Genomic DNA, 26,429 nt, shown 5'->3' on the forward strand with positions numbered 1-26,429 from the left:
AAGTTCTAAAATCAGGTAGTGTGAGGCCTCCCGCTTTCTTCTTCTTCTTGAGTAATGCTTTACTTATTCAGGGCCTCTTCCCTTTCCCATACGAAGTTGGTGATTTGTTTCTCCATCTCATTAAAAAATGCCGGTGGAATTTGGATTGAGATTGCGTTGTATCTGTAGATTGCTTTGGGTAGAATTAACATATTCACAATGTTGAGTCTACCTATCCATGAGCAAGGTATGTTTTTCCACTTATGCAGATCTCTTTTGGTTTCTTGCAGTAGTGTCTTGTAGTTTTCATTGTATACGTTTTTTATGTCTCTGGTTAGAATTATTCCTAAGTATCTTATCTTCTTGGGGGCTATTGTAAATGGTATTGATTTGGTGATTTCATCTTCGAGGTCCTCTTCGTTGGTGTAAAGGAATCCAACTGATTTTTATGCGTTTATCTTGTATCCTGAAACTTTGCTGAAATCTTCTATTAGTTCCAGTAGTTTTCTTGTGGATTCTTTGGGGGTTTTCTGTGTATAAGATCATATTATCTGCACATAGAGGTACTTTGACTTCTTCCCTACCAATTTGGATGCCTTTATTTCTTTTTCTAGCCTAATTGCTCTGGCTAGGACCTCCAGCACAATGTTGAATAAGAATGGTGATAAAGGGCATCCTTTGTCCATATTGTTTTGTGTAACACTAGTTTCCTTATTCTCATTGCTGTATAGTGTTTCTTTATAGGAATGTATCACAACTTATCCATTTTATTGCTGATGCACATTGGGTGATTTCTAGCTTTTGGCAGTGGTGAATAGCACAGCTGCGGACATTCTTGTACATAGCTTTCTGTCATGTTACTCACATTGTTGTTGTTGTTAGTTGCCGCCGAGTCAGCTCTGACTCGTGCTGACCCCATGTGTGCAGAGTAGAACTGCTCCATAGGGTTTTCAAGGGGGTGACCTTTCGGAAGCAGATTTCCAGGCTGTCTTGGTGGCGCCTCTGGCTATGTTTGCACCGCTAACTTTTCAGTTAGTAGTTGAGCCTTAACTGCTTACACCACCCAGGGGCTTAACGTACTGGAATGAATTTCTTTTACATCCTCAGGAGGTTTCAAATGTTCAGCCTAATAGACCCCACCACCAGTTTTCCAGGTGGTTGTACCCAGATAGGAGCCCTGGTGGTACAGTAGTTAAGAGCTCGACTGCTAACCAAAAGGTCGACATTCCAAATCCACCAGCTGCTGCTTGGAAACCCTATGGGGCAGTTCTCTGTTCTATAGGGTCGCTATGAGTTGGAATTGACTCCATGGCTATGGGTTTTGTTTTTTGTTTTGGTATCTAGATATGTCCCTGTTGGCAATATATGAAATTTTCAACACTTGTAGTACTTGGTATGGTAGGTATGACCCATTTAAACCATATGGATAGTGACTGCAGTGAGGTTTTAATTTACATTTCCAAGATGGCAAATGACGTTGAGCAGGTTTTCAAGTGTTTACTAGCCATTTGCATATCCTCTTTTTGTGAAATGACTGTTTAAGGCTTTGCTCATGTTGGAGGTGAAGTAACCACATCCTGTTAGTGTAGCTGAATTTCCCTGTGTCCTTTCCCTTCTTTGGGACTAGGTTCCTGAAGTCATGTTTAGAGAACTCTTTAAGACTCCTGGGACCATATGTCGGTCTAATTTCTCTAGTCAAAAATATGTACAAAGTCCTTGGTGCAGAAGCAGAGGGCTTCTAAGGATTCTCTATAGCCCTTGATGTGGTCTGTGTTGAAGTACTGATAGGTAATCAGAGACCCAGTCTATGTTCCACTCTCCAGCTAGCTCAAGGACATCCTTCAAGGTTCACAACATAAATATTACCTTATAGTATTATCATTCTCATAGTGGAGAAAGTGAGAAAACCCATGTGAACGTACTTTCAGAAATGGGTTGAAGAACTAATGGCTGCCGTTATTGTGATGACTGCTGTAACTTGTCTTCAGACTGCGTTCGCCAGATAATGATGTCAACAGAGGATAAGGATAATTTTCAACTACATATATGACATTGTCACTGACCGCTGAACTGAGACTGCAAAGTGGGAGCTACTGCCCCCTTAAATGCAACCTGAGATAACCTCTACATTGTGTCTGGATTTACCACTTAGGGCTGGGCTCATTACACATTTTAACCACAAGGGGGCGCTCAAAACTCTTCCTTTCACCCCATTTTCCATTTTAAGGCGTTTGGTTCTGTGTGGGAAGCGCAAAGGGAGAGCTTTTCTTATTACAGCCATCTTTTCCCACATTGAAGAAGCATAGTATCTGAACTCAGGCATCGTGGTGTCAAAGTCCTGCTACTTAACTAGCTAGCTGTGCTGTTTGGGGCAAGTCACTAAAACTCTCTGTGACTTAGTTTCCTCTTCTGGCAAAGGGACATAATACTAGCTCCTACCTCAGCCAGCTGTTAGGACAAAATTAGGTTATGTGCGTTAAGTGCATAGAATTAGGCCTTGCGCTTAGCAACTTCTTGATAAATGTTGAGCATTGTTACTATTTTTCTCTTCTGTTTGGTCGGGGCAGGAGAGCTTGCCAATTTTTGGACAGTCTAAGTGTGATTAGGAACTTGGGATTAGGTATAGATTCCATGAGCGAGACCATAAGGTGGAGCTTTACTATAAATCTTGAGCTAAAGAGGCGAAAGGAGACTGCCTGGATCACACCGGCTAATCTCAACTCTCCAGAGTGAGATGTTCAATAAGGATCTGTGGCCAAGGTGGAATCGGCATTAGCCTTGGAAGACTTTCATGTTCAGGGACTAGTCACCTGGCCAGAGATTCACGAATTTAAGATTCAGGTCCTATAAATTTCTCTTACCATGAGAACAAACATTATCAGGCATATCTTGGGACAACCAAGAGTATTATTGGGCTACAGAAAGCTAGAGAGAGCAGAGATACTGATAGCGGAAATGAGCGTATTTTCTTTAATGGATCCATCTTCACATTGGACCCAGCAAGGATCTGAGGACCATGCAGGTATCCTAGAGGGCCTTCACTGACTCATTATAATGACTTAGAATCCTGTAGTCAGGAGTCCCAGGTGGACCTGTAGCCTTACTTGACAGTTCTTGTTTTTTAGGATAACTTTGAAATTGGTACTTTGCTTTAGGGACACAGCAAAATTTCTTTCCCCCACATGTTCCTCTCTTCTTCTCATCTTCTTTGCAAGTCCGCCTGCATCTGCCAATTCTTCGGTAGCACTTTTTGACCCATCCATCTATCAAAATAAACAAAGAGATGAATAAATAAATAGATGAAAAAGAGTAAAGACTACTATACTGCCTTAGTTTCCTAGGGCCGTCATAACAGAATACCACAAAGTGAGTGACTTTTAAAAACAGAAATTTATTGTCTCGTAGTTCTGGAGGCTAGAGGTCTGAATTCAAGGGGCAGGCAGTGCCATGATCTCTTTCTGTTGGCTCCAGGGGAAGACTTGTTTCTTTCAGTTTCATGGTAACCCCAGGCATATCTTGGTGTGCATTGGCTTGTAGATGGATCCTTACATGGTGTCTTTTACTTGTGTGATTGACTCTTTTATCGAGTCTGTTTTTCCCTTTTGTAAGGCACCAGTCAGGAAGTTTTAGGATCCACACTGCTTGGGCATGACCTTGTTAACCTAACTGATAACATCTGCAAAGTAAAACCCTATTTCCTCAAGCAAGGTCACACTCACAGGTATAGGTGTAAGGATTTCAAAATACCTTTGGGGGAAACAATTGAATACATAAACTAGAGTAAAAACTATTACACTAAGAATGTTGGTAATCTGTAATAATGGTCAGAGTGAACATTTGTCTTGAAACTTCAGCATTCTTGGGAAGATTAAATAAATCTATGTGGGTAGAATGCCCACTGCTAGTCTTGACATGTAATAGATACAAGTAATTATCTCATTTCCTCCAACTAGCTTATTGGAGTTTATTCCTGTAGTTATGATGTCTCCATCTCTGTCATTTTTCACAGTCTCACCAGCTCTAGTTCCTCCTTTTCCCTAAATCTAGGTGCTTGCCAAGGAGCAAGCCTAAGCCTTCAATTACCTATCTTTTCTCTATTTTCTTTATTCATTCAACAGCTGTTTATCGAGCACCTACGATGTGCCAGGCACTGTTCTAGGTGCCTGTAACAAAGCAATGAACAAAGCAGACAGAGATCCCTGGCCTTGTGGGTTGACATACAATAAACAAGAAGCAAAATAAATAAGTAACTTGATAGTATTACAGAAGATAAGAAGTCCAATGGATAACATAAAAAGTATAATATGGTAAGGGAGCATCCAGAATGCCATAGCCAAAGGGGGAAAGGTTGCAATTAGTGGTCAAGATAGGATTCATTGAGAAGGTGACTTTGCAAGCGTAGACTTGAATGTAGTAGCAAGAAAGTGAACCAAGCAGATATCGGGAGGGAAAGTCTTCCAGGCAAAGAGATTAGGCAGTGTAAAGGCCCTGAAATAGGAGCAACAAGGTAAGTGTAGCTGGAGAGGAGTGAATGAGGGGAGAGAGTGTAGGAGTGAGGTTGGAGAGGTAACAAGGAGTCAGAACATGCAAGACTTTATAAACCAGTGTAAAGATTTGCACTTTTACTCATTGAAGGATTGTGAGCCCAGCATATAACTTACATTTTAAAGTTCTGGTTGCTCTCTTGAAGATTGACTGTGGAGGGGGCAAGGCAGAAATAGGATTACCTCAATAAGAGGACGGGGAAGACACCCAGTCATCCAGGCAGGAGATGATTACAGCTTGAACCAGGGTAATACAAGTGTAGGTGGAGAAATGTGGCTAGATTCTGAATGTATTTTCAGGTTAGAGACAAAATGATTTCCTGATCATTTTACTTAGGATGTGAAAGAAAAGGAGGAGTCAAGATTTTTGGCCTGAGCCAAAGGGTGGACTTGATGCTAAGTAAAGTGAGGAGAGTTGTGCATGGAGCAGGTTTGTGGTGCAATATCAGGATTTCTTTTCTGAAAATTTTGAGGTTGATATGTCTATTATTCATACAAGTGAAGATGTATATAAAGTGAATGGATGTGTGAGTCTGTAAGATCTAAAACGGAGATAGAAATGTGTATATGGTCATCAAGGCTGTGAAATTGTATGAGATGACCAAAGGAATATGTCCAAGGCCATTTATAAGTCAGAGACAAGAGCAGAGAATGGGTCAAGAATACTGAGAATGAGCAACCAATGATGATATGGCAATAAAAACAGTACAGTAAATTGATGTGAAAGCAATGTGAAGAAGCAATGGAAGCAATGAGGATAAGGTGATCAGCTGTGTGAAATGCTGCCAAGTAGGATGAGAACTGATAACTGGCCATTGTATTTAGCAGAGTCAAGAACAGTTTCGGTGGAACGGTGGGAGTGGAAGCCTGATTGGAATGGGTTGAAGAGAGACAGGAGAGAGACAGAGCAAGAAATTCAAGAGCTCAGCTGCAAAAGGAAGTAAAAGAAAAAAAAAAAGTTGATACATGGGTTGGGGGGAGAGTAGGACCAACACTGCTTATTTAGCCAACATTAAATGAGTCCTTATATGTGTCAGGCAGAGTCGCTGGGTGGCACAAACCGTTTGCGCTCAACTACTAGCCAAAATGTTGGCAGTTCGAACCCACCCAGTGGCACCTCAGAAGAAAAGGCACAGCGATTTGCTTCTGAAAGGTCACAGCCTTGAAAATTCTATGGAGCAGTGCTACTCTGCACACATGGAGTTGCAATGAGTTGGATTTGGCTCAATGACAAGTAACAACAAAAACAACAGGAGAACATAGAAGTGGAAGACCTTGTGTGACCTAGGATGGTTAGAGAAAGCTTTACAATTGAGCTGAAATATGAAGGATGAATGAGAATAAATAAATCAGGGAAAGAAAGGATGAAAGAAAAGATCAAGCATAAGTGATAACATATATATTGGCCCAGTGGGAAGAAAAAGAAAGGTGACAAGGGACAAAAGTAAGACAACAAAAGCCAGACTGTGATTACTAAGGGTAAGCTGTAAATTGAGGCTGAGGATACATAATGGACCAGATCAGATGGGACCAGACCAGTGAAGATTTTAAATTTTATATTAAAAGCAAAAGAAGATTGTTTAGAGGTTGTAAGCTTGTAAGGTTGTATGTATGTGTGTTTGTGTACGTTTGTGTTTTAAATGATCATATTTGTGATTTAAAAAAATAATTGACAAAGTAAACAATTCTATTAAGAAACCCGCAAGAGAAAAGGATGTTTGTGGTAAAGAATATAACTTATATAATTTGACAAAAATAACAACAACAACAACAACAACAACAAAACGAGTACATGTAAGTGTTGTTGTTGTTGGTAGGTGCTCTGGAGTCAGTTCCAACTCATAGTGACCCTAGGTACAACAGAATGAAACACTGCCCAGGCCTGCACCATCCTCACAATTGTTGCTATGTTTCAGCCCATTGTTGCAGCCACCATAACAATCCACCTGTTGAGGGTCTTCCTCTTCCTCACCAAACCTCCTCTCCACCAAACACAATGTCCCTTTCCAGGGAATGGTCCCTCCTGATAATGTATTCAAAATATGTGAGATGAAGTCTTGCCATCCTCACTTCTAAGAAGCATTCTGGCTATACTTCTTCCAAGACAGATTTGTTCATTCTTCTGGCAGTCCATGGTATAGTCAATATTCTTCACCAACACCATAATTCAAAGGCATCCATTCTTCTTCAGTCTTCCTTATTCATTGTCGAGCTTTCACAAGCATATGAGATTGAAAATACCATGACTTGGGTCGGGGCACCTTAGTCCTCAAAGAGACATCTTTGCTTTTTAATACTTGAAAGAGGTTTTTGCAGTATATTTGCCCAATGCCATACCATACATCCTTTGATTTCTGAACTGCTGCTTCCATGGGCGTTGACTGTGGATCCAAGTAAAACGAAATCCTTGACAACTTTAATCTTTTGTCCATTTATCATGATGTTGCTTATTGGTCCAGTTGTGAGGATTTTTGTTTTCTTTATGTTGAGGTGTAATCCATACTGAAGGCTGTAGTCTTTGATCTTCATCAGTAAGTACTTCAAGTCCTCTTCACTTTCAGCAAGCAAAGTTGTGTCATCTGCATATCACAGGTTGTTAATGAGTTTTTCTCTAATCTTGATGCCAAGTTCTTCTTCATATAGTCTGGCTTCTAGGATTATTTGCTCAGCATACAGACTGAATAAGTATGGTGAAAGGATACAACCCTGATGCACACCTTTTCTGATTTTAAACTACCCAGTGTGCCCTTCTTCTGTTCCAATGACTGCCTCTTGATCTATGTGTAGGTTCCACATGAGCACAATTAAGTGTTCTAGAATTCCCATTCTTCGAAATGTTATTCATAATATGTTATGATCCACGCGGTCGAATGCCTTTGCATAGTTAATAAAACACAGGTAAATATATTTCTGGTATTCTTTGCTTTCAGCCAAGATCCATCTGACATCAGCAATGATATGCCCTGTTCCATATCCTCTTTTGAATCCAGCTTGAATTTCTGGCAAATCCCTGTCAATGTACTGCTGCAACTCTTTTGAATGATCTTCAGCAAAATTTAACTTGCATACGATATTAATAATATTGTTCCATAATTTCCGTATTCTGTTGGATCTCCTTTCTTTGGAGTGGGCACAAATATGGATCTCTTCCAGTCGGTTGGCCAGGTAGCTGGCCAGGTAGCTGTCTTCCAAATTTCTTGGCACAGATGAATGAGCACCTCCCACATTGCATTGGTTTGTTGAAACATTTCAATTGGTATTCTGTCAATTCCTGAAGCCTTGCTTTTCTCCAGTGCCTTCAGAGCAGCTTGGGCTTCTTCCTTTGGTATCATCAGTTCTTGATCATATGCTATCTCATGAAATGATTGAACATCAGTCAATTCTTTTTGGTACAGTGACTCTGTATAATCCTTCCATCTTCTTTTGATGCTTCCTGTGTCATTCTATAGTTTGTCCATAGAATTCTTCACTATTGCAAATCGAGGCTTAAATTTTTTCTTCAGTTTTTTCAGCTTGAGAAATGCCGAGCATGTATAGGCATATATGTGGTATGGGAAGGTACAGGTGAGTACATATGGGTGCACAGATAGAAGTACCTATATGTGTGTGTACATACACACATACATATTCATAGAGTACACAGTTACAAATACTTCTCAGACACTAAACACCTTGCCAGAATGGTTTTTTGGGTTTGAAGGCTTAGGACTTTAGTCTCATGGTACAACCCAGTCAACTGACATCACAAAGTTCATTTTCTGCATTCTAGTGAGGTGAGTAGTGTCTGGGGTCTTAAAAGCTTGTAAGCAGCCATCTAAGATGCAAGTATTCGTCTCTACTCATCAGGAGCAAAAGAGAAAGAAAGAAGCCAAAGTCTCAGAGAAGAAACTAGTCTACAAGGCTGATAGCCTACACGAGCCACAGCCTCATCTACCCTGAGACCAGAAGAACTAGATGGTGCCCAGCTACCACTACTGACCATTCTAATCAGGGCCACAATAGATGGACCCTCATAGAAAGGGAGAAAAATGCAGAACAGAATTCAGATTCTTAAAAGTCCAGACTTACTGGACCAGCTGAGACTAGAGGACTTCCTGAAACTATTGCCCTGCGATACTCATTAAACCTTGAACCAAAAATATCCCATGAGGTCACCTTTTAACAAAATAACAGATTGGCACACAAAATAAAGGATATTATCCATTAGTAAGGTGCTCCACTAAAAATCATCTGTATGCGACCAAAAGATCAACAATTACTCTAAAGCAAAGATGACAAGATAAGGGAGCAGGGTAGCTAAAGTACTGGCAATGGAACAACCAGAACACAATTAAAGAGAACGTTGATCCATTGTGAAAAACGTAACTAATGTCACTGAACAATTTGTGTAGAAACTGTCAAAAGGGAACATAATTTGCTGTGTAAACTTACACCAGTAACACAATAAAATATCATTTTTTTAAAAAGAAAAAATAAATAAATAACTGAAAATCTTAGAACTGATGGGGGCCAGAGAAGATAAAGGTAGACAAGGAGGGAGACCACTGCAGGGTTCAGTTGAGAGATGGTAGTATCTTGGTTTAAATTACAGACCCCTTCCACTTATCTTTTCTCCAAACTTGCCTCCTGGGGGATTATTCCCAATTTTCTCTTCTCACCAGGACTTTTAGACAGTAAACATAAGGGTCATAGTGACTCTTCCTTTTCTATCCCAATATTCCATGAGTCACTATGCGGACTCTTTTCTTCAAAAGTTCTCTCACATCTGCCACTCTCTCTTCTATTCCAGCTGCCCTTCGGACATGCTGAAACCTCATCAGAGTTAGCCTAGGATTACCCTCTTTTGCTCCAAGAATGACAATTGAATGTTTAGCAAAGACTTTCAGCTTGAAAAGCTGATCCAAAAGAGGATCTCACTTGCAACAGCAAAGACCCAAGAGGAAATCATGGAATTAAAAATCGTAAACTTTAATTAGACAGGCCCATAAAACAAAATGAGACTAAAGAGGCGCACCAGCCCAGGGGCAAGGACTAGAAGGCAGGAAGGGACAGGAAAGCTGGTAATAGGGAACCCAAAGTTGAGAAGGGAGAGTGTTGACATGCCATGGGTTTGTTAACCAATGTCATAAAACAATATGTGTACTAACTATTTAATGAGAAGCTAGTTTGTTCTGTAAACAATCTAAAGTTCAATAATAATAATAAAAAAAAAAGTTGCACGGACAACCACTGCTACCCTTTCTGTTGTTGTTGTTGTATGCTGTCGAGTGGATTCCGACTCACAGTGACCCCATATGTTACAGAGTAGAACTGCCCCATAGGTTTTCTAGGCTGTAATCTTTACAGAGGATCCTTGGTGGCACAGTGGTTCAGAGCTCGGCTGCTAACTGAAAGGTTGGTGGTTAGAACCCATCATCCCCTCCTTGGGAGAAAGGTGTGGCGGTCTGCTTCTGTAAAGATTGCAGCCTTGGAAACCCTATGGGGCAGTTCTACTCTGTCATATGGGGCCACTGGGTTGGAATTGACTCAATGGCATACAACAATGTACTGTGGATGTAATCCCATTTGTGAGTAGGATTTTCTTTGTTATGTTAATGAGACCATGTCAGTGTACAGTGTATCTTAAACTACTCGATTTTGAGTTATAAAAAGAGCAGATTAGGCACAGAGAAGCAAACACAAAAAGATCTTCATGCCACATGGAGATCACCAAGGAATCAAGGCACACAGGCATCACAGAAACTGAAAGATCTTCCCCCAGAGACGACAGAGAGAGTCTTCCCTAGAAATGGTGCCCTGAATTTGGACTTCTTGCCTCCTGAAATGTGAGAAAATATATTTCTGTTCTTTAAAACAACAACAACAGCAAAATCGTAAACCTTAGAATATCCTGGAAGTCTCAGGGGAAAATATTTCCATTAGAAAGCTATTCACTACCTGCCCACGAAGCCTGTTGTATTGTTAGAGTTTTGGCCATGTTCAATGTGGAATCCAGAATCTTCTGTCCTAACTCCAGCTCTATACCTTGGGCATATTTTTACATATTTGCAGATATCTGAAGACAATCTGTAAAATGTTCACTACAATTTCTAACACAAGAGCAAGATGCCTCCTCTGATTTCTCTAAGAGAGCTTTCAAAGCCAAATGACAATGGGGAGGTGAAGTAATAGGACTGGTAACCACAAGAAGTGGTATAAACTGGAAGTAGGATTGAAGTGAGAGATGCCTGGGTTGAGACCCTGTTGACAAATGGGCTGAAGGCATTAAAGACACTAGGAATGCTGGGGTTGATTTGTCTATGAAAGGGACATCATACAAGACACCCTAGCCTCAGCTGATATCCCCCAGTGTTGTGGATTGAATTGTGTCCCCCAAGAATGTCTGTCAACTTGGCTAGGCCATGAGTCCCAGTATTGTATAGTTGTCCTTCACTTTATGATCTGATGTAATTATCCTATGTGATGTAAACCCTAACCTCTATGACATTAATGATGCAGGATTACAGGCAGCTATGTTAATGAGGCAGGACATAATCTACAGGATTAGGTTGTATCTTGAGTCAATTTCTTTTCAGATATAAATGAGAGAAGCAAGCAGAGAGGAGAGGGTACTCCTACCCCCAAGAAAGAAGAATGCATCCTTTGGACCTGGGGTCCCTGAGCTGAGAAACTCCTAGACCCAGGAGAAGATTGATGACAAGGACCTCTCCTCAGAGCCTACAGAGAGAGAAAGGCTTCCCCTGGAGCTGATGCCCTGAATTCAGACTTCCAGCCTCCTAAACTGAGAGAGAATGAATTTCTGTTTGTTAAAGCCATCTATTTGTGGTATTTCTGTTATAGCAGCACTAGATAACTAAGACACCCAGGTTCCCTAATAAGAAGCACCATCATGACTGGGGGTAATAGGCTGCCCTTATTGTAGAGGCATATTCATTAGAAGACTTTTCACCAGATCTCAGCCATCCCTGTGGGCTGTTCTCACTCCCATGCATGTTCAGTTTCCCAGTGATTCTATGGGTAGAATTCCATTCTTGCTCTCTTTTCCCTCCTTTCCATAGTTCTGGTTACCTGGAGCAGCCTGAGCCAGGACCACAGTGACAGCTAAGGCCAGGAACAGGAGTTTAATGTCTCTTGAGAGGAGTGAGGAATAAGCTGGCAACATACCGAATGTACAGAGAAGGTGGGTCTGCTGTCTAGGTTTTATTGACCTAAGTAGGGCTGAGTCACGGACAACAAATCAGACAAGGGCAGAATGTTGCACTACCCAGAACATCAGCCTGCAGGACAGCAGTGTAAATTGATCACCCAATGTTCAGTGTCCTGCTCTAGACAGTCTCTGGAGAGGTGGAAGGCATCAGGGTAGGAGGTGCAAGTCCTACACAAGTATGGGGCATTGTGGAGAGATTGGACCCATTTTCCAAGAAACCTTTCCTACTTCTGTCCTTGGATAGTTCAATCCCCTCACCTATGTTTCCACAGCCTCTCTGCTTCCTTCTCTCTGTCCTAATGTTTATCATGATGTTTTGGGACTAAGTGTCTTCTCTAGTTTATCCCTCCCACCCCTCTGTCAGATTGACACCATCAAGGGCAACTTTCAGCAGCCTAGATGAGGTTCAGGACATCTGTTTTGCCCTTAGGGTCTGGGCAGGACCTTCAGTGAGCACGACTGCCATCCACTGAACTTCACTGTCAGCAACTGTGCTAAGCACTTGACGTACAAGACCTTACAGAATCCTCACAAGATCCCTGATAGGTACATAGAATTGTCTCAGGGTTACACAGTGCTTTGGGAGGGAGGTCTGGATTTAGACCTGGCTTAATAATAAAAGACCAAGGATCTTTTATTATCTATGTAGTGTAAGAGTTAAGAGCATCAGAGTCAGAAAAAAACTTAGGTTGGAATCCTGATTCTGCTAATTACTAGCTGTATGACTTGGAGAAAGTTATTTAAAATTTCAGAGGTTCCATTATCTTAACTATAAATTAGAAACTGTAATATTTATTCCTTGAATTAACAAGGGTTTTGTAGAATTAGGTGATTTTTTTTGAAAATAGTACTTTGTACAGTGTAGGCATGTAGAATAAATTTACAAAAAAAGTAGAATAGAGTACATGTTCTATTGTCCCAGGGGATTATACCTGAGGAACGATTGAGGCAGGAATGGGCTGAAGAGAGTCATGGTTGCTATCTTCATATATCTGAAAGGCATGTTCTGTGCAGGCCCAGAGGGCAGAACTAAAAGTCCTGGGTGGAAATTGCAGTGTGGTGAGGAAGTAGGTTTAAACTCATCAGAAAAATCTTCTATACAGAATTCTTTATCTGTTCTAGATGCTACTCCTTTGTCAGATATGTGGTTTGCAAATATTTTCTCCTAATGTGTGACTTGTCTTTCCATCCTCATAAAAGTGTCTTTTACAGAGAAAAGGTTTCAGTTTAGATGAAGTCCAATTTGTCAGTTTTTCCATTTATGAATCATGCTTCTGGTGTCAAGTCTAAGCTTAGCCCTTGATCTCAGAGATTTTGTCCTATCTTTTCCCAAAGGATTTATAGTTTTGCATTTTTTTAATTTAAGTCTGTGATCAGTTTGGAGTTAACTTTTGCATAAGGTGTGAGACTTAGTTCAAGATTTTTTATTTTTGTATTTTTGCCTATTGATGTTCACTTGCTTAAGCACCGTTTGTTGAAAAGGCTATCTTTCCTCCATTAAATTGTATTTGTGCCTTCGTCGGCATTCAGTTGAACGTATCTGTGTGGGTATATTTCTGGGTTCTATATTCTGTTCCATTCGTCTGTGTTTCTGTCACTCCACCAATACCACATAGTCTTGTTTACTGTAGCTATGTAGTAAGTATTTATTTTACTTTGGAACAATTGTAAATGCTATTGTGTTTTTAATTTTGGTTTCCATATGTTTATTGTTAGTATATAAAATGTGATTTATTTTTGTGTAATGACCCTGATGAACTCATTAGTTTGGAGGTTTTTTTAAATTGTGCTTTAAGTGAAAGTTAACAGTTTAAATCAGTTTCTTATACAAAAATTTATACACACTTTGCTATGTGACCCTAGCTGCTCTCCCTATAATGTGACAACACACTCCTCCTTTCCACCCCAGATTTCCCGTGTCCTTTCAACCAGCCCCTGTCCCTTTTCACCTTCTCATCTTGCCGCCAGACAGGAGCTCCCATTTAGTCTCATGTATCTACTTGAGCTAAGAAGCACTCTCTTCACAAGTATCATTTTATGTCACATAGTCCAGTCTAATCTTTGTCTGAAGAGTTGGCTTTGGGAATGGTTTCAGTTCTGGGCTAACGGATAATCTGGGGGCCATGTCTTTCGGGGTCCCTCCAGTCTCAGTCAGACCATTAAGTCTGGTCTTTTACTAGAATTTGAGTTCTGCACCCCACTTTTCTCCTGCTCCATCAGGGACTCTCTGTTGTGTTCCCTGTCAGGGCGGTCATTGGTGGTAGATGAGCAGTGTGGAGTATTTTTGAAGATTCCTTGGGATTTTCTATGTAGCCAATCATGTCATTTGCAAAAAGAGACAGTATTATTTCTTCTTTTCTAATGTTTTTATTTTCATCAATTTTATTTTCTGTCTTAGTGTGCTGGCCATGACTTCCAGTACTATGTTGAGTAAAGATGGTAAGAGCAAACATTCTTATCTTGTTCCTGACCTTAGGGGGAAAGCCCTTAGTCTTTCATCATTAAGTATGATATTGTTGTTGTTGGTTGCCCTAGAATTTATTCAGACTCATGATGACCCCAAGTGTGCAAAGTAGAATTGCTCCATAGGGTTTTCAAGGTTGTGACCTTCTAGAAGCAGATCACCAGACCTTACTGCCGAGACACCTCTGAGTGGGCTTGAACAGCCAATCTTTCTGTTGGTAATCAAGTGCTTAATGATTTGCACCACCTAGAGACTCCTTAAGTATGATGTTACAAAAAATCAAACCAAACTCGTTGCAGTAGAGTCAATTCCGACTCATACTGACCCTATACGACAGAGTAGAACTGCCCCATATGGTTTCCAAGGCTGTAATCTGCCACATCTTTCTCCCGACGAGCTACTGGTGGGTTTGAACCACTGACATTTCCATTAACAGGCGAGTGCTTAACCACTGCTCCACCAGGGCTCCTTAAGTATGATGTTAGCTTTAGATTTTTTTTGTTAGCTTTAAATCTTTAAAGATGTGAACTTTAGATCTTTATTAAGTTGAGAAAGCTGTCTTTTATTACTAGTTTGCTAAGAGTTTTGTGATTAATGGGTGATGAATTTCATCAAATGATTTTTCAAAGTCAATTTATATGATTGTATGATTTTTCTTCTTTAGCCTGTTGTTTAGCCTGTTGAAGGCAACCACTGTTACAATTATTTCCATTATAGTTTAATTTCACCTGTTCTAGAGCCCCATATAAATGGAACAACTGTCATAACACTCCATTCCCCATAATGAGCAGTTACAGGCATAACCTACATGGTAGTATGATGTGATGGTGGAGCACAGGTACTCTTTGCATTGGTTAAAATCCTTGCCTTACTATTTATCAGTTGTGCAACTACATGAGTTACTTGATTTCTCTTTGCTTCAGCAACCTTATCTTTTAGCTGGTATAAAATGGTATCCAATTATGGGTTTGTTGCAAAGGATTAAATGAGATGAAGAATGTGGACAACTTGGCGCATACTTAGCAAATGGTAAATGCTCAAAACTATAAGCTATAAGTATAAATTTTTAAAACAGCCTGTATAGGTAATGTATAGGTATTTTCATCTGACTCACTATTTGTCATAGTTTGAATTATGTCCCCCCAAAAATGTGTGTATCAATTTGGCTAGGCCATGATTCCTGGTACTGTGTGATTTTCCTGTATGTTGTAAACCTGCCTCTATGATGTTAATGAGGGAGTATGGGTGGCAGCTGTGTTAGTAAGGCAGCACCTGATCTACAAGACTGGATTGTGTCCTGAGGCAATCTCTTGAGATATAAAAGACAGAAGTGAGCAGTGAGACAGGGGGACCTCATACCATCAAGAAAGCAGTGCCGGGAGCAGAGCGCATCCTTTGGACCAGGGTCGCTGCACAGAGACGCTCCTAGTCTGGCGGAACACTGAAGAGAAGAAGGCCGACAGAGAGAAAAAGACGTCCCCTGGAGCTGATGCCCTGAATTTGGACTTTCAGCCTACTTTGACTGTGAGGAAATAAACTTCTCTTCATTAAAACCATCCACTTGTGATATTTCTGTTACAGCAGCACTCGATGACTAAGACACTATTAATAAGGAAATTTAAAGTTCCAGTTCTTTCCATATATTCTGAAACATTTGGTGTTGGGTTGCATAAAACTAAAATGCAGGGATTCATGTAGCATCACAAGAACGGGGAAAGTAAGAAATATATGTTTTCCTGTTCATGTCCTAAACACAGAGGCACCCTAATGCAACCTAGAATAAATGATAACGCAAAGTGCCTCCATAATTCCTTTTTTCAAAATGTGAAAATAAAGTTGTGAAGAAGTGAAAGCATGCTTCACTAGGAGAAAAAGGAAGAGATTCCTATCTAAGGTTGTCTTCGCTCAAGACCACCAAATCCTCAGACTCCAAATGGCTTATCCCCAAACACTCTTAACTACTTACTGATCTTCCTAGAGGGCAGGTGCATATCTAGAGAAGGTCAGAATAGGAACGTACATAAAAATGCTACTTTCATGACACGTGCACAGCATTCAGCAGTGTGACTCTTTCTCAGAACCCTGTGGTAACTTCTGTACAGCTTCTGCTGTTATCATAGCTTCTTTCTGTTTTTTTCCCCTTATCTGGGCAGATCATTTTTTTTCCATTGGAATGAAGCAGTCTTGCTTCATGCTCTCTAACTGTATGACCTTGAGCATAATAGTTTACTTTTGGGCAAACTATTTTCCTTCTTAAGGACTTAATATGCTCATTTGTAAAGTGAAGAGTTGAGACTAGGTTGTCTCACTGACTCAGGCACCTGACCTGGATCCCATTAGCCTTATCTCTGCCCTTGGCTGGGCCTCAGTTTCCCCATCTATAAAGTGGAGGTTGGAGCCCTTGGTGCAAACAGTTAACACTCTCAGCTGCTAACCAAAAGGTTGGAAGTTCGAGTCCACCCAGAGGCTCCTCAGAAGAAAGGCCTGGGGACCTACTTTTGAAAAATCAGCCATCGAAAACCCTGTGGAACACACGTCTTCTCTGGCACACACATGGGGTCGACATGAATCAGAATCTACTCAATAGCAACTGGTTGGTTGTTGATTGGTTAAAGTGGAGGTTAGGCTGGGGTCATAGATGATAAAAAAGCCAACTCTCTTGGGAAGGATTCTGAAATTATGATCATGTTCAATGAGAAAGAATTCTGTGAGTAAATATGGAGTCCTGGGGGCACAGTGGTTAAAATCTCAGGCTGCTAACCAAAAGGTTGGCAGTTCGAATCCACCAAGCCCTCCTTGGAAACCCTATGGGGCAGTTCTACTCTGCCCTATAAAGTCACTCAACGGCACGGGTGCTTGTGCAGCCACTTTAAGGAGCCCTGATGGTGCATTGGTTAAAGCGATCAGCTGTTAACCAAAAGGTTGGCAATTCGAAACCACAAGTGGCTCTGTGGGAGAAAGATGTGGCAGTCTGCTTCCATTGAGATTTACAACTTTGGAAACTCTATTGGGTCACTATGAGTCGGAATCGACTTGACAGCAGTGGGGTTTTTTATATATAAATTATATATATATGTATGTATACGTATATCAGGATAAAAACATTTTTATTAAACACTTAATATGTGCCTCGGATCTGATCTGAGTGCAGAGTGAGAGACATAGATAATACAGGCTAGTGAGGATGAGTGATAAGATTAAAAATTTTCAGTTCAAAATACAAAAATTTCTCATAGAGAGAAGTGGATCGATAGTAAAACAGATCCAACCTGTACAGCCCTGAAATCTATTTTACAACTGATTCTATTTTTCTTGACCCTGAGCCTTTATTTCCATAGAAATTTTCAAGTATAATCAGTCATTTCCATTGATTTTGCCGGAAGAGTGTACATTAAGAATTTGTTTCTCAGTGACAAAGAATTTAACAAACACCGCATAGACCTTCTCTCTCTCTCTCAGCGTATCCTTATATACCCTTACTCCACCTCAGCTACCCCCAGTCCCACACACTTACCACTGACAGGGCAGAGAATGTGTGCACTAAGACAACCAGATGCGCAGGAGTGGGGGTGTCTTGGTCATCTAGTGCTGCTATGACAGAAATACCACAAGTGGATGGCTTTAACAAAGAGAAATTTATTCTCTCAAAATCTAGTAGGCTACAAGTCCAAATTCAGGGCATCAGCTCCAGGGGACGACTTTCTCTGTTGGCTCTGGAGGAAGGTCCTTGTCATCAATCTTCCCCTGGACTAGGAGCTTCTCCTTACAGTAACCCAGGCTCCAAAGGACCCGCTTTGCTCCTGGCGCTGCTTTCTTGGTTGATGTGAGGTTCCCAACTCTCTGTTTGCTTCCCTTTCCTTTTATCTCTTGTAAGATAAAAGGTGGTGCAGGCCACACCCCAGGGAAACTCCCTTTACACTGGATCAGGGATGTGGCTTGAGCAAGAGTGTTACATCCCACCTTAACCCTTTTTAACCACAAGCAGAGATTATAATTTATAACACCTAGGAAAATCACAAAATGGAGGACAACCACACAGTACTGGGAATCATGGCCTAACTAAGTTGACACATATTTTTTGGGGGCACAATTCAGTCCATGACAGGCGTATCCTTCTCTGTCTTGCCTGAGCTAGACCATGGAAGGTACTGTGGCCATTGTTCTTTGCAACTCTTCTCATTAGAATGGGTGGTATCTAACACTATCTCACTTAGGTAACGCTTGGGTGGTCCTGGGCACTCACACGTCTCCATGCATTTTCCTGACACCTTGATTCTATTGTAACTAAGTGACACCCTCTTTATGAACTCTGGCTTTGGCGGTTCACCTTGCATCTCTCTACTACAGAGTGACTTTTCTCATCTCCATGGAAATTTCTTAATGAAGTTCTTGGCTTTCCCTTATCTGCCTTCTACTTCCTCGACCCACACAGATGGGAAACTTTTGGATTCCTTGCACCTCAAAGAAAACTCAGCAACACTATACATGTATGGGGGAAATTCTCTACCCTCTCTTGCTAAGGTACACCATTCTGTCATCTTGTCAATATTTATGTGCTTCCCTCAGTATGCAGCGGTGTTACACACATCTGAGGAATATAACTCAGCAGACATCTCCAGCAGATGAAGTGCTGAGCACCACTGCTGGGCAATTCCACAAATCTCTCTCGTATTCCTTTGCTTTGGCAGGGAGTCTCAATTCTACACCGTACCTCACTCTCTCTGCTCCTTTTAAAAAGTTTTCTCTCTATATATGTTTTGCTTCTTGGGAGGGTTGGAGGGAGTTAATGGGAAAGTGGAATGGGGTAAGGAAGAGCATCAATAAGACCTCTTTTCTTATTTTTTACTCCCCATTCCAAAATTTCTTCTGTCTCATAATCTATGGAGTCTTACAAGTTTAGCCAATAAGTTGTTTCACAGAGATTAGTATTAGGGTGATCACTCAGAAGGAAAGAAGAATCCTCTACTGGATGTCACAAGCTATTGGTCTGCTACAAGTGGGGTCTTTACAACCCATTCTGCTATCTTTGGGTATGTATGAGGTGCTGCATAAGCTCAGAGAAATAAATGATCCATCTAGGGTTAAAGAAAACTCCCTTTTGAGCATTCTTTCTTTCCATTGATCCATCTTTCCACTTCTACAAGAGTATAGCTCATCTGATAAGGCCTCAGTTTTCTCTAACAGTTGCTACAACAGGGCATTGTTGCATTGTGTACACTCAATGCTACAAATTAATGGTCTGGTGTTCTGTGTAGCATGGCATTCTCCCCCTCTCTGGTTCATCACCCATGACAGACCAATAAAGGCGACCACTTAGAGTCCTAGTGTGCAAAGTGTTCTGGACTCCTCAGGACACAGAGCCTTCTCCCTCCTAGGAGCCATGAATCTCCTGATGCTGGCCTTCACTATCTGTGGGTCTCTAACTCTGGTGGCCAAAGGTAATGGAACCCTAGAAATTAGGGATGATGGAATTACTATGAGTTGTTGCCTTTGGGCTCTCTAGGTATCTGGAGGGAAAAGAAAGCCCACAGGAATAGCTTTAAATCAACAACCAACACTAATAACTAGTTACCATCGAGTAGACTCCAACTCCTGGCAACCCCATGTGTGTCAGAGCAGAAGTGTGCTCCACAGAGTTTTCAATGGCTGATTTTTCTTCAGAAGTAGATTGCCAGGCCTTTCTTCCACAGCACCTCTGGGTGGATTTAAACCTCCAAGTTTTGGTTAGTAGACAAGAATATTAACTCTTTGCATGACCCAGGGACTCCCTAAGCCAATGAAGAGCAGCAAAAATATTCTCATTTGGACAGTTTCATACCCCAACTTTCTGAGAATCTATTACGAGCGCTAAACAAACTGGGATATACTCTGAGACATTTCTCCAAAAGTAAGAATTTATTCAATGCCTTGAGTATCACTGTATATACATACATATATATATAGAGAGAGAGAGCACTAATCCATCTGTCACCCAGCAATTCAGCCCAGCTCTGCCTCATTTCATTTCTGTTTTAACTAGTACCACCTATTTCATTGTTGTGTCCTATTGGTTCAACTCTTGCTATCAGCTGGAATTCCTCTTTGCCCCTCTTCTCATGTTCTGGGTATAATGAACCAGTCCATTGACACTGTTTGTAGATTCTGCTGAGCTCTGAGATGGAAGAGAGAACATATAAGTTTGGGGTAGAGGTGAGGATAAACGGAGTGAAGGCAGGATAGAAGACCAGTGACCACCGGAGAGTTTCCAATTTCAGATCAACATGAATACCACTGTTCCCTCTTTTAAATAATGCCACTTAGAAAATTATCTACTTTTTTACGGAAAAATAATACTTGCAACTGATTTTAAAAATCAAGCAATTGATAGGTTTATAAGGGTTTAAGGAAAAATAAAGCACTCTCCTACCCAAATATACCAGTTCTTCAGTCTTCCCCTTCAGAATCAATCACTATTACCAATTTCTCATACATTCTAGGAGAAACATAAATATATATATGTATATGTACATATACATATATGTTTCTGCTAGGATATACAAGATCTATCTATCTACCTTTTAGAGTTTCAAAAATTCTAATGTAAACAAACCATATGGATTGTTCTGCAATGTGCACTAACAATGTATCTTGGAGTCTTCTTAAGCAGTCCAGTTGCCATTGAGTTGGCTCTGACTCATGGCGATTCCATGAGTGTCAGAGCAGAACTGTGCTCCATAGGATTTTCAGTGGTTGATTTTTCAGAAGTAAATCACCAGGTCTTTCTTCTGAGATGCCTTGGGTGGACTTGATCCTCCATCCTTTCAGTTAGCAGCTAAGCTCATTAATCGTTTGCCCCCTGCCCCCTAGAGATTTAACAACATATACATTTACTTTATTTTTTAAAATTGATACATAGAACTTTGGAGAGTGACTCTAGTTACTTTATTTAATTGGTCCATAAATGCTGGACAACCAGTCTTTAATTATTTAATCTATCTGGAGTTTATTTTTGTGTGTTTTAAGGAGAGATGGCATCTGATAGGTTTGTTAAGCAACTTGGAAACCCTCCCTGGCTGCATATTGTCCTCTCACAACTTCTTGATTTCTGTACTCTTCTTCACAGCTAACACTTCTTAAGATTTTTGTCTACAGGTGTACTTCCACTTTTATCATTCACATTTTTAAGCAACTTCAGTTCAGTTCCTTCTCTTCCTACCACTCTGAAACTGCTCTTCTGAAGGTTACCAGTAACATTTCTACTACTAAACACAACAGACACTTTTCTGCCCTTATCTTATTCAACCTGTCAGCAATATTTGACTACAAATGACCACTCCTGCCTTCAAGAAACATTCTCCTATCTTAGTTAATCTAATCAGATCTGAGATGATTTTTCGTTTATCTTTTTGGCACTTGCCTTTCTCATGCACTCTAAACTGGCCTGCAACTGGCAGTATCCTGAATGCTTTCTTGCTTCCCTGTCTTACTTCCCAATTTCTCCACCGATATTTTTTGGGGATTGCCTCTCAACTAAACCATTATAGTCAAATTCTTGTTCAAGGCCTGCTTTTGAGGGAACTCAAACTAAAATTCTAGTGTCTCATTCTCTTGTTCTGGTCCTACATACACAGTTGCTCCTTTTTAGAGTTTTCTTCTATCTGAACTCTAAATATTGACACTAGAATTTAATTCTGGCCCTCTTTTTTTTCATTTTATTCTAACTCACTGTGATGGTTAAGGTTGTGTGTTAACTTGGCTGGGCCATGGTTCTCAGTGGTTTGGCAGTTATGATGTGGTTTGGCGGTCGTATGATGTTGTGATCTCTTCCATGATGAGATTTGATATAATGTGATCAAGTCCATTATAGGATCCGCTGTAAATAGCCAATCAGTTGAAAAGGAGTTTTCTTGGGCCTGTGACCTGCATCAAATGCTACCTGGTCACTCTGGGCTCCTGATGTCTCTGGATCAACGGGCAAAGAAGGGAGTTACCATATTTACTGGAGTGATTGATCCTGATTACCAAGAGGAAATAGAAATAATATTACATAACGGAGGTAAAGAAGACTATGTCTGGAATGCAGGAGATCCCTTAGGGCGTCTCTTAGTCTTAACATGCCCTGTGATTAAAGTCAATGTAAAACTACAGCAACCCAATTCCAACATGACTGCTAATGGCCCAGACCCTTCAGGAATGAAGGTTTGGGTCACCCCACCAGGCAAAGAACCACAACCTGCTGAGGTGCTTGCTGAGGGCAAAGGGAATATGGAATGAACGGTGGAAGAAGGTAGTTCTAAATACCAGTTACAACCACGTGACCTGTTGCAGAAATGAGGACGGTAGTTGTTATGAGTACTTCTGCTTGGTATGTGTTCATCAAATATTTTTGTTTTCTTCACTTATAAAATATAAGATGCAAACAGGGCTGGTGCATTTTCAGTTGTATAAGTGTTGTATCACGTTAGGTGCAAGTATGACTTTCCAATTGCCTTTATTCAGAGATTGTGTATGGTGTCAGTAGATGTGTACAGGTGCCAAGTTGACAAGGGGTGGACTGTGATGGCTAACATTGTGTGTTAACTTGACTGGGCCATGATTCTCAGTGGTTTGGCAGTTATGATGTAGTTTGGCAGTCATATGATGTTGTGATCATTTCCATGATGAGATTTGATATAATGTGATCACCTCCATGATGGGATCTGCTGTGAGTAGCTAGTTAGTTGAAAGGAAGTTTTCTTGAGCCTGTGGCCTATATCTAATACAAGTGGACATTCTGGCAAGGCTCGTGGGCTCTTGCTTGCTCTGGATCCTGCAGCTGGCTTCTGTTCTTCTGACCTCTGGTTTTTGGAACTTGAGCTAGCAGCTTACCTGTGGTCTTGCCTGCCGATCTTAGGATTGGTCAATCTTCGCAGCTTGTGAGCAAGAGCCCTGCTGTCTGACCTGCTGAACTTGGGTTCACCAGCCGCTGTGGCTACGTGAATCAGGAGAAGCCTCTATCCTGACCCATGGACTCGGGACGTTCCAGCTTCTACAACCGTGTGAGCCATTTCTTTGATATAAATCTCTCTCTATATATATTTATACGTTTCACTGGTTTTGCCTCTCTAGAGACCCAGCCTAAGACACCCACAATGCCTTAGCTATTTCTGTGGCTTTAAATACTATTCATAAACAATGATTCCAAAACTTACATATCTAAAGTCTAAACTTCTCTTCGGAGATCCCATAGATATATTCAGCTGCCTTCTTGACATCTTTACTCAGCTGTTTCCTAAAAGTATTATATGTTATATGTCACAAAGCAAATATTTGAGCTCATCTTTTTCTTCTCCCCCAAATCTTACTCTTTCTTCAGTTTTCACTACTCTGTAAATGGGAAACATCACTAACTTAAAAGAAAAAACAAAACAAAACAAAAAACACCAGAGAGTTAATGTCCAATTTCACTAGGAGCAATTCCATCAGGAGTTGGAAGATCACAAGGGTAGCTGTAATTGCTAATGCAAGGCCTTTCTTCCATAGCACCACTGTGTGGGTTCAAACTACCAACCTTCAGGTTAGTAATCAAGCACAAACTGTACCACCCAGGGACCTTACTACCTCTACCTGAATTCAGAAATCTTGTAGTTTACTTTGATTTCTCCATCTTCCTCTGATCTTATATCCAAACAATTGATGGCTTCTCCCAAATCTATCCTTTGGTTTCCACGGTAATGCTCACAGTTCTAGTTCCAATCACCGTCATGTATTACCTGGCAAAAGCCTCTAACATATCTCCCTGATTTCACTCTACCCTGTCCCTAATCTAATTTCCATATGGAATTCTGATTAACCTTCTAAAACATAAGTTAAGATGATGAGCTCACATTGTGTTTTTGGGGGGGGGGATGCTGGCCTAAAAGAGCTGGGAGACCCGTCCCTGCTACTTCATGCTTATCATATGTCGTGCTCCTTTCCTCTTTGCATATTATACTCCAGACTCATCAGCCTTCCTCAAGTCCCTTAAACACACTAGCAGCTTCTCAACTCTGGACTGAGCATTTTCTCCTTTTCCTGAAACAATCTTCACCTCCTGTGAACGTTGCTATCGCCTTTTCATCTTTCTTGCTTTGGCTTAAGTATCAGTTCTAAGTATGTCAGTCCTGTTTCTCTCTCTTCTCTCTCCCTTTTTCTCTCTTTCTCTCTCTCTCTCCTTTTCTCTCTCACTCCCATTTCCTTGATGGCACTTGTAACAATTTTTAATATGCAGTTTTGCTTTTCTTGTTTGTCTCTCTCAACGACCTGTAGAATTTGTTATTTCTTTAGACTAGATGGTAGTAATTGCCAAATTTTTGAATGAATAGAATATTTACTATATTGTTGCTAGAGTTACGGCTTGTCTGCTTGTTCATTCTCTACAGCTGGCTGGGAAATTCAAAGATGCTGGGAGAATGATATAGGACACTGCAGAAAACGATGTCTCCAAAATGAAAGATACAAACTTCTTTGTAAGAACAAGCTAACTTGCTGCATTCCCATAACAGCACAATCGTTTACTCGAAGGCCACCACCCCGTGCAATAGATACAGAAGACATAACAGTTACAATGGAAACTTATCCTCCTCTCACTATGGACGACTTTATTACTTTTAAAATTTCTTCCCCATCTCAGGCTAAAACGACCAAGAAAACTTCTTCTGAGAGCACTGTCCGTATCAGATAATTTACATGTTTCCTCTTGAATATGGGACACTAGAGATACCATTAGGAATAATATCCAGAGAGTTAATTTCACCGATGCAATTTCACTAGAAGCAATTCCATCAGGGGTTGAAAGATCACAGGGGTAGCCATAATTGCTAATGCAAGACAAGAGCCAAGACAGTTACCTTGCAATGAAAAATGTTTAGAGAAAAATGTATAGGAGATACAGGGGTTCTCCTTATGGGGCTTAACTTCTTTGCCTGTCTTCTTTTGATTTATTAAAATATATGGGCTAATTTTTGCTCTCAAGTGAACATTTGTGTGCTTATTTTTCCATGCAAAAAATGAAGGCCATTGCTTGGAGTTGTCTATTATGATTGAGACAAGGATTTTGATTTTAGTAATTCCTGACCCAACACTATCATATATAGAAGAATATATAGAGGCACAAACACAGAAAATTCCAGATAAGCCTCCCTCCTCCTCTGCTATTTGTAAGCTCTGATCTTAAACACTTTCTGTAACATAAGGTCAAATTTTGTTTAAGGCTTTAGCTAGAGATGAACCTAGTGGCCTCATTCATCCAGCACAAGCATTGATCTTACTGGATAGAGATAAAAGTGGGAATCACTTAGAGAGCACATCATATTAAATTAAAAGCTCCATCACAAGTTCTACTTATCTTTTCAATGTTCTCTCTCTCTCAAAAGTCCAACTCCCAGCTATGGTGGCCTCATAGCATCCCTTTTCAGAGCTCCATGTTATCCATGAATGCTAATCATATCTAGTGTATCTGTGCTTTGCGACTGTATGCATGCGAGTGCTGTTCGTATGGCAATAGATGGGGTCAGCGATTTTCCTGTCTGGTACCACGGAGAAGTAGTTATTATTAAGTATAAGGATGATTAGTTATTAATGTATTGGGCTAAATCTGCAACCTCCAATGCCTAAATGTCTCAGAAGCAAGGTCATTTATTCCTCTAAATCTTTTTTAGTGATCCACATAAAGCTTCCAGTGATCATGGCTATACTTTGGATATGGAACAATCAGACTACTGGCTTTTAGTAGATCTCATATTCCAGTTAAGTTTACCTGGGAAAAAGGGGCCTCCCGGGACATTAGATTCTGAATGCTAAAGTTGAGAAAGTCCTGGGCGAACAGGGACAAGTTGATCACCCTTCCTCCAGTGTCCCTCTGCCTATAATGCTCTTCTTCTATTTCTTTGCACGGCTGACACCTCATTATGCAGATCGTATGTTAACTCTTCACGAAGGCATTCTTTGACCATACAGCCCTCCCTATACTACCTGCCTGTGTCAGCTCCAGGTGTTCTCATATGTCACCTCCTTAGAAGTCATCTTTGACCATGCAGACCATTCCTCACTCTACTTTGTATTATTTTCTTCTTAACACTTAAATTATTTGAAATTATTTTTCATATTTATTTTTCTGCCATCTGAATTATTTATTTGTGGTCTGTCACTGCCATTGTAATGTACATGTAATCCTTATCTCTTGATCTTGTTCCTGTGTCCCAAGCTGCTAGACTAGTGTCTTCGATGCTCAACAAAA

At 40.6% G+C, this 26,429-nt stretch overlaps 2 protein-coding genes across 2 annotated transcripts; one reads left to right on the forward strand and one right to left on the reverse strand.

Moving 5' to 3' along the window:
- Positions 1-2,995: 2,995 nt before the first annotated feature.
- On the reverse strand, positions 2,996-11,685 carry LOC111822739 (beta-defensin 115-like). The gene is made up of 2 exons (XM_023742155.1): positions 11,592-11,685; positions 2,996-3,242 (listed from the first exon to the last, which is right to left on the reverse strand). The coding sequence occupies exons 1-2, from the start codon at positions 11,683-11,685 to the stop codon at positions 3,007-3,009; spliced, it is 330 nt and encodes a 109-aa protein (XP_023597923.1). The 3' UTR covers positions 2,996-3,006.
- Positions 11,686-19,574: 7,889 nt separating this feature from the next.
- On the forward strand, positions 19,575-24,875 carry DEFB125 (defensin beta 125). The gene is made up of 2 exons (XM_012558758.1): positions 19,575-19,630; positions 24,563-24,875. The coding sequence occupies exons 1-2, from the start codon at positions 19,575-19,577 to the stop codon at positions 24,873-24,875; spliced, it is 369 nt and encodes a 122-aa protein (XP_012414212.1).
- Positions 24,876-26,429: the final 1,554 nt, after the last annotated feature.

This window comes from Trichechus manatus, unplaced genomic scaffold (assembly GCF_000243295.1).
Source record: "Trichechus manatus latirostris isolate Lorelei unplaced genomic scaffold, TriManLat1.0 scaffold00008, whole genome shotgun sequence".
Lineage (NCBI taxonomy): Eukaryota > Metazoa > Chordata > Mammalia > Sirenia > Trichechidae > Trichechus > Trichechus manatus.

Coding starts and splice junctions, on each gene's coding strand:
- DEFB125 (XM_012558758.1), top strand. CDS start 19,575: ATGAATCTCCTGATGCTGGCCTTCACTATCTGTGGGTCTCTAACTCTG. Junction 19,631..24,562: donor TCTCTAACTCTGGTGGCCAA/AGGTAATGGAAC, acceptor GTCTGCTTGTTC/ATTCTCTACAGCTGGCTGGG.
- LOC111822739 (XM_023742155.1), bottom strand. CDS start 11,685: ATGTTGCCAGCTTATTCCTCACTCCTCTCAAGAGACATTAAACTCCTG. Junction 3,243..11,591: donor CCTGGCTCAGGCTGCTCCAG/GTAACCAGAACT, acceptor TTATTTTGATAG/ATGGATGGGTCAAAAAGTGC.